The following is an 8342-nucleotide window of genomic DNA, read 5'->3' as shown; positions in this document are numbered from 1 at the left end:
GAATCATTAAAAAGGAAATTCAAAAGGAACAAAGTTTTCCATGATGAATATAAAACATTCTTGAAGGCTGTGATAGCAAAAGGTCATGCTCAGCTACTGCCCCAAGAGCAGCTCAAACCTGAGAGTGGAAAGGTGTGGTACATACCACATCATGGGGTTCATCACCCAAAGAAGGGCAAGATTTGTGTAGTGTTCGATTGTTCCGCATCTTATCAAGGATATTCATTAAATGACAAGCTTATTCAGGGTCCCAATCTTACCAACACGCTACTTGGTGTGCTCATTCGATTCAGACAAGAACAGATAGCTTTCATGGCTGATGTCGAGGGGATGTACCATCAGGTCAAGGTGGCTCCTGCCGATCAAGATTATCTTTGCTTTCTTTGGTGGCCAGGAGGAGATGTCAGTTTACCTCTCGCTGAGTACAGGATGACAGTACATCTATTTGGTGCCACTTCATCAGCAAGTTGTGCAACCTATGCTCTCACTAAAACCGCTGAAGACAACAAAGATGATTTCTCTGCAGAAGCTGTTGACACTGTCGGAAGACATTTCTATGTTGATGACTGCTTAAAATCTGTGGCTTCTGCTTGTAACGGAGGTGATCTCTGGGCCCATAGATCTCGGCCTCCGTTACGGGTAATATAGCACTAAAAACATTGCACAGGAAGCATGGGAATATATGTAATTTATGTAACTAGTTTGTCTGTCTCTGTTTCCTGGTTTCATGTTAAAAGTGTTCCCCTTCCCCCATGTCTGTGGCTGTTGATTGTGTGCACCTGGTGCCCTGTGTTGTCTCCTCCCCCCCCCACCTGTGTCGAATTGCTGATTAGTGTGTGTATTTAGGGTCTGTTGCCCTGTCTGTGTTGGAGGCTGAGAGTGTGTGTGAGATCCTGGTGGTGGCTGGTGACTGTGTTCACACGTGGGCAGCAGATTGATGCCGTGTCATGTTTATGACGTAATAAATGCCCACACCGGTTTGTATTTTGGACGTTCTGCCTCTGCCTCCTTCCTTGGTCTGGGCTGCTCAATTGTCAGCTTCACAATTGGTGTCAGAACTGAGATTGACCAAATGAAGAGGTGAGAGTGATGGAGGAACTGAGGGAGATGATGAGGTTACTCCAGCAGCTTCAGGCAGCCGGTGAACAGCAGTTCGCACGGGAAGAGGAATGGAGACTCCGGAGGCAGGACGGCAGATTGGCTGGAGGCTCGACGGGCGCTGGCTCTGCCGCTGAGGCATCAGAGATCCTGGCGGAGAACCAGAGATTGGTGCAAGAGCAGAAAGAGGAGCAGCTCTGGTTACAGAGGGAAGAAGAGAGGAAGGCAGAAGCATTGAGAACGGTTGGAAAGATGGCGGCACACACTCAGAAGAATAACAAGCCAAGGAAACCTGGAGGAAAGGAGTCGCAGCTTTTGATAATTGCCAAAACTCCGGAGTTCGTCCGGGAGGTGATGGGTTCCAGCGCCGGTGCAGGCAGCGGGGAGTTCCACGTTTACCGGCACCTCCGACGCAGGAAGAAGCGGGAAAAACTAAAGCACAAAATGCGGATGGAAAAGATAGCCGAGAAGGTCCGTCAGGAGAGAGAGCACGTCAGACCGCAGAACCAGCAGGAGCGCATGGAGAGGAAGGAAGGGAAGCTTCTTTTCGACTTCACGGCCCCCCCTGAGGAAACCAAGATTCCTAAGACATTGTATTTCCTGGGGAGAGGGGTAAGGAAATGTAACGGAGGTGATCTCTGGGCCCATAGATCTCGGCCTCCGTTACGGGTAATATAGCACTAAAAACATTGCACAGGAAGCATGGGAATATAAGGAGTTCTTTTCCAAAACGCTATAAACGCCAAATTGAAAAAAATTGAGTTTGTCGTGCCATTTTGCTGTGTACTGAACCTATTCACTGCTCTATCAACGTTTCATGCCAAATCGCTATATATCCTTGTTTAACATGTACGGCAAGATGCAGTTCCTTTCCAAACCGCGATAAACGCCGAACCTATTTTGAGCCTAAACGCGATATATCCTCTCTACCAATCAGAATTCGGTGAGCGTTCTATGCAATCCAACATGGCGGCGCCCTGAGTCGAGGTTTGTTTATGTTCATTCAGTCTTCGAAATATGTCTTTAAACTGTTGTAACACCTTTGATGGCCTGGATGAGCCAGTGAGACCTACACCTGGGGGTAGAAAACGTCGACTGGATAAAGAAAACCACAAAAACCAACAACAAAAGAAGGTTCGTCACTCGGGTGGCGCGTTATACCGACTGTGGGATGTCAACACAAAGCTGCTGCGAAAGGTTTCTGTCAGGCCGAGAAGCTGTCACCAGACAACCTGATGATGAACTTCAAACATTTCTATGAAAAACCAAACAAGGTTGACCAGGACCGGGCTATACTTCATCTCCTGGACATCACGCAAGTGAAAAGGAAGCGTCCGAAAGTTCAAGACGTAAACAAACAAAAAGACCGGAACGTATCTGTAAAGTTCAATCTCCTGTGCAACAGTCACCCAGAGAAGGTTCCCGTTTGCAAGGCGACCTTCATTAAAGTATTTGTTGAGTACAACTTTCGTTTCAGGCCTGCTAAGTGGCCTGCTGGCCTGAGGATTTTACGTTACGTGTATTGTTGTTGTTGTTAGCATCTGGTGCTAGCTAGCGGCGCTAATGGATATAATGAGCTGTCAACAAGGTGGAGAAGAGTCCTCTCCTGTCAGACTGAGAGACTGATAACCTCAGCTCAGGTGAGGTAAAGGACTCTGAGTGTTTAGATAGTTAACTTAGTCTAAGTTATCTCAGTGGGTCTCAAACGGTTTGGTCACCATTTATGTAAACACATATTTCCATTTGAGGGGGGAGTGATTAGTAAAATATGCATGAATAATAATTTAAAAAAACGTTAACTAGGTGAAAAAAGGTAAGATAAACTTTAAAAACTTGTTGAGAGCTAAAACTAGTCTTTGCTGCTGCCTCAAAGAGGAGCAGGGGGGAGAGGAGGGAGACAGGTGAGGCTGGTTCAGGAGCACAGACACACTCACAACTATAAATGAACCAAAAACAAATAAATAAACAAGTTTCAATGTTTTTTCATATTGGATATGGTATGTTATTGGTTATGGCCATGATTTTATGATTATTTAAATGTATACAGTTCTGTTTCATATGGGTGTAGTCTCTTTATTTCCCCCTCAAAATGCACCAGATTCATGCATTTAAGTCCAACATTTACACATTGTGTGTGTGTGTATGAATATCATTATCATTACTTTTTACAGGTTCAACACTTTACTGAATGCCTTATTGAATGTATTACTGAATTAGTTGCCTATTGAATATCGTTATCATTACTATCATTACTTTTTACAGGTTCGGCACTGAATGACTATTGGCCTAAATGTGTTACTAAATTATTTGAATGTATTTTTAACATTGTTGTAATAGTGGTATTTGTATGTGTTATGTAAAGGAATATTTTGGTCTTGTTAAAGTATATAGAGTTTAGTGATTTGTCCTCGGGAATCTGTTTAATGGTTAAAGTGTATTCCTGCCTGTAATGTGATCCATAGCTTCTCAGGAAGACACAGGTCAAGAGGTCATCTGATGTCTTGTGGGGGAGAAGCTTGGCCCATGTGGGTTCACAATGCAACGAGTCTTTGTCTCGACATCTGGCATGCATTAAAGGAAAACCCGCGTGTTTTAGGGCCCTCCTCTTCTTGTCTGCATAGTTGGGTGCTTGGCGCTTTTAGAGTTCAGAGTTTGCTGGTATCTTACAGGAGAACTGTGATATGCTGTGAACTCTCCGGCCGCTGAGGCTCTCAATAAATATCAGTGTATTGACAGGCGAATCCAGTTTCACTCATTTCATGATTGGCTCAACATTGCTGCAAAGAAGTTTTTACTTCACATGTTATATATTATAAATTGGACAATATTGAAATGTGAAATTGCAAATATTTATTTTATTTTACTATTTAGTTTATGTTACTATTTATTTTATTTGGGTTTTATTTATTTCATGTATTTGCACTTATTTGATTTATATTCATTTATAGTATGAGTCCCTTATCATATGTTGCATGTTCTCGTTTAAAAAAAAGAAGACATAAACCATCAATTTAAAAAAAATGCATGGATTTATAGCGTTTTGAAAAAAATTGATGGATTTATAGCGTTTTTAAAAATAAAAAATAAAAAACTTTGATTTAATCAAAAATATTGTTGTTTGATTTAATAATCATTGTTCAATATGTTCAGACTGAGCCAACAAACCATTTTAACAGGATACATTTAATATTAACAAAATGTGTGAGTCTAGGTAAAAAATGTCATTTTACTGAAAACTATTAAAATGGATATATAGCGTTTTGGAAAATAACTCATATGTAATTTATGTAACTAGTTTGTCTGTCTCTGTTTCCTGGTTTCATGTTAAAAGTGTTCCCCTTCCCCCATGTCTGTGGCTGTTGATTGTGTGCACCTGGTGCCCTGTGTTGTCTCCTCCCCCCCACCTGTGTCGAATTGCTGATTAGTGTGTGTATTTAGGGTCTGTTGCCCTGTCTGTTTTGGAGGCTGAGAGTGTGTGTGAGATCCTGGTGGTGGCTGGTGACTGTGTTCACGCGTGGGCAGCAGATTGATGTTGTGTCATGTTTATGACATAATAAATGCCCACACCGGGTTGTATTTTGGACGTTCTGCCTCTGCCTCCTTGCTTGGTATGGGCCGCTCAATTGTTAGCTTCACACTGCTGATCAAGCTGTGAAGTTATGTGAAGAACTCAAGGATCTTTGTGCAAAGGGAGGATTTAATCTGACAAAGTGGACAAGCAACAGTAAAACTGTGCTGGCATCCATCCTAAAGAGTGAAAAACCCAAAGAGGTAAAAAACCTGGACTTAGAGACCCAAGACAGTCTTCCAATAGAAAGAGCCCTAGGGATACAGTGGCATGTGGAGGAAGATGTTTTCAAGTTTCAAGTCTGCTTAAAATCTCAACCAGCCACAAGGAGAGGCATCATTTCAACAGCCTACTCTGTGTATGACCCACTTGGATTTCTTTCACCATTTATCTTCACTGCAAAGCATGTCTTACAAGAGTTGTGCAAACTCAATTGTGGGTGGGACGAAGAAATCCCAGAGGCTCTCAAGAAACAGTGGCAAAGATGGCTCATGGGATTAAAGCAGATAGAAAGCTTCAAGATTGATCGATGTATCAAACCAAAGAATGATGGACAAATTAAATCTGCACAATTGCACCATTTCAGTGATGCAAGCGATATTGGATACGGTGTTGTCACCTACCTTAAGATGACAAATGAAGATGAAGACGTTCACATATCCTTCATGTCAGGAAAGTCACGTGTCGTGCCTCTGAAAAAAGTCACTGTCCCAAGATTGGAGCTCACAGCAGCAGTACTGGCAGTACGCATGGACAAGAAGATGATCAGAACCGAGCTGCAAATCCCATTATGCAAATCTGTCTTCTGGACTGACAGTACATCTGTTCTGAGATACATCATGAATGAAACGCTAAGGTTTCAGACATTTGTAGCCAACAGAATAAGTCTGATCAGAGAAGCAACAGCAACATCACAGTGGAAATACATCAACACTAAACTGAATCCAGCAGATGATGCATCTCGGGGATTGGCAGCAGAATCGTTCTTGAAATGTAAGACTTGGATAAATGGTCCATTGTTTCTGAAAAAACCTGAGGACAAATGGCCTGAGTTTCCAGACGCACTTAAAATGGTCAATGACAGCAATCCTGATGATCTAGAGGTGAAGAAGGACACATTCAACGTGAACCCAACCATTGCAACTGACCTAAATGGCACAAGCAAGCTAGTGCATCACTACTCTGGAGGAAACTGAAAAGAGCAGTTGCATGGTTCCTTCAAGTAAAACATCTCTTGCTGCTTTCAAGTAAGAAGAGGAAGGAAGTTACTTCTACTCAAGCAAAATAACCAAATCGAATAAAGCTGATTGAGAAGGAGATGAGTGTTTAAATACTCTATGAGAGGTCTCACACTCTCTAAGGATAACTTGGATAAGGCTGAAGCAGCATTGTTGTGTTTGTCAAAAGCAGTCTTTTCCAGAGGAAGTGGACATTTTGAGAAGGGGAAAACCTATCAAAGGAAGTAGCACACTGTATACATTGGATCCAGTGTACGAGAATGAACTGATAAAGGTTGGAGGAATGCTAAATAAAATGGCAATGCCTGAGGAAGCAAAGCACCCAACCATTCTTGGAAAACACCACCATGTCTCTAAAACCATAATTCGAGATATTCATCAACAAGTTGGTCACAGTGGAAGGAATCATATGTTATCCAGGTTAAGACAAAAATACTGGATATCATGTGCCAATGCATTAGCATGTATAAGAATACAAAACTAACGGAGCTGTAAGTATCCGTGCATCTTACTCTGAGGGTGCTTCTCATGTTCTCGCTCTTTAACTCACGCGAGAACAGCATAACGAGACGTGAGCTTGGACTTCAAAATAAAAGACTAAATATTGCACGCATGAAACATTACAACAATAATAATTAGTACACATAGAAAATACACATTACAGTTGAATTATGAACATGTAAAGGCTGCACTTGCATATAGGTTTCACATATATGCACATATAGGTTGCACATTGTTAGAAATTAAAATCAATGTTTTGATGGTATATATGTAGTTTAAACATACCGTCAGTTAAATGCTGTTTTATACTGAAAAACCAGAAAATTATTGTGCACAACCAGTTGTTAAGCTTTTATTCTGAAAATCCTTCATCTCCGGTTAGCAGTTAGCATGTGGCTAATTTACCATTTCTTATAGAGGTGAATTTAGTAGCGAAATGACATGGAGTGATGCACACCGAAACCTACTGATTTTAACACTGTAACTATAGACGTATTATTATTGCTGAATATTAAATGAAGGTACAGTTTATTTGAATAAAGTTATTGTTTACAGACGTGGGTAAAATGTGACAACATCCGGTATGACCAGAAACCAAACCAGCCGTGAAGTATTTTCTGTATTTTTTAGAATATTGACTACAACGTTTAGAATGTGTTAAAGGAAAAGTGATGAAAGACAATATGAGGAGAAGTGGCGTGTTTAAGTATATATTGAATGTCTGAATCCTCTGTTTAACGTAACAACGGACATTAAGATGTGGAGGGCCGGGCCGCAGGGAGGAGCCAGGAGAGGATATATAACAGCTGCACCTGAGCGGTTCGGCCTCTCTTTTCCCTTCGACCACCAGAGAGCGAGAACACAGCTGTTTCTCCTGTCTGAACAATATCCTGTTTGTGACATTACCGCGCCTTTTTTATTAATTAAAGTACCAAATTTGAACCTCCAGAGACTCCATTTAGTCTCCTTTTTAAGCTTCTCTTTCCTGGACGTGAGAATAACGATCATAGTTAACAACATATATGCACATATAGGTTTCACCAGTGGCGAACCGTCAGGGCCTTCAAGGTATTCAGAGAATACCCTGGAACACTCAGATAAAACAAACACAAAATGGATTTAATTATATAAATAAAATGAATAAATGAGAATCGTATCCGTGTTGTTGATCTGTAATATTACAGTGTTACGTTGATTTGTTTGTCCTTCTCGGACCATGCACTACGCATTTCAGTGGTTTTGTGTTTGTTCTGGGTCTCTGGGTAGAATATCCTTCAACAAGGTATTCTACATCCTTGATAGAATACCCTGGCCGTTGCACTGAAAGAGAGCGTACGTTTGGACTGACAGTTTGATCAACCAATCATATATTGATGTGTAGCCAATGGGCGTGTTCTTTCAGAGTTCCCCTCGGTTCTAGGGTATTCTAGAAGGCCCTCTAGTTAACTGGCTCGAGACAGAGGATCTAGAATGCGACGAAGCAATTCATGCCGTTTTATTGTTTTTAACGTTGAAATGACAAGTGCAACAGGTGAAGATGAAGTTGTTGCGGAATTGTTGTGAGTACCCTTTTCAAGACGACAATTCAGTGAAAAGACGGACATTATAATGCCGCGGAGGTGTGTGTGTGTGTGTGTGTGTGTGTGTGTGTGTGTGTGTGTGTGTGTGTGTGTGTGTGTGTGTATATAGAAGGTCCAGCTGTGATAGACACGGTTCACCACTGGGTTTCACATATATGCAAAACATATATGTGCATATAAGTTTCACATATATGCGCATATAAGTTTAGCCTATATGTGCATATATGTTTATTTACACCTATGTTCAAGGTTTATACATAGCCTACCTACATACAAAAAATACAACACACAAGATGTATAAGTCATTAACATACATTTATTGTCAATAAATGTCAATTATTTAGTCTGCTTTTGGCG

General features: G+C 41.3%; 1 protein-coding gene across 1 annotated transcript; it reads left to right on the top strand.

Annotated features, from left to right (window-relative positions):
* Positions 1-1089: 1089 nt before the first annotated feature.
* LOC117562144 (MAP7 domain-containing protein 2-like) lies at positions 1090-2201 on the top strand. Its single transcript, XM_034239968.1, has one exon. It carries the CDS (start codon positions 1090-1092, stop codon positions 1774-1776), a length of 687 nt encoding a protein of 228 aa, XP_034095859.1. The 3' UTR covers positions 1777-2201.
* Positions 2202-8342: the final 6141 nt, after the last annotated feature.

The sequence above is a fragment of the Gymnodraco acuticeps genome, unplaced genomic scaffold (genome assembly GCF_902827175.1).
Source record: "Gymnodraco acuticeps unplaced genomic scaffold, fGymAcu1.1, whole genome shotgun sequence".
NCBI lineage: Eukaryota > Metazoa > Chordata > Actinopteri > Perciformes > Bathydraconidae > Gymnodraco > Gymnodraco acuticeps.
The sequence above is the reverse complement of the archived record's forward strand: the minus strand, read 5'-3'. Positions and strand labels throughout refer to the sequence as shown.

Excerpts from the sequence above, each read along its gene's own strand:
- LOC117562144 (XM_034239968.1), top strand. The coding sequence starts at position 1,090 with ATGGAGGAACTGAGGGAGATGATGAGGTTACTCCAGCAGCTTCAGGCA.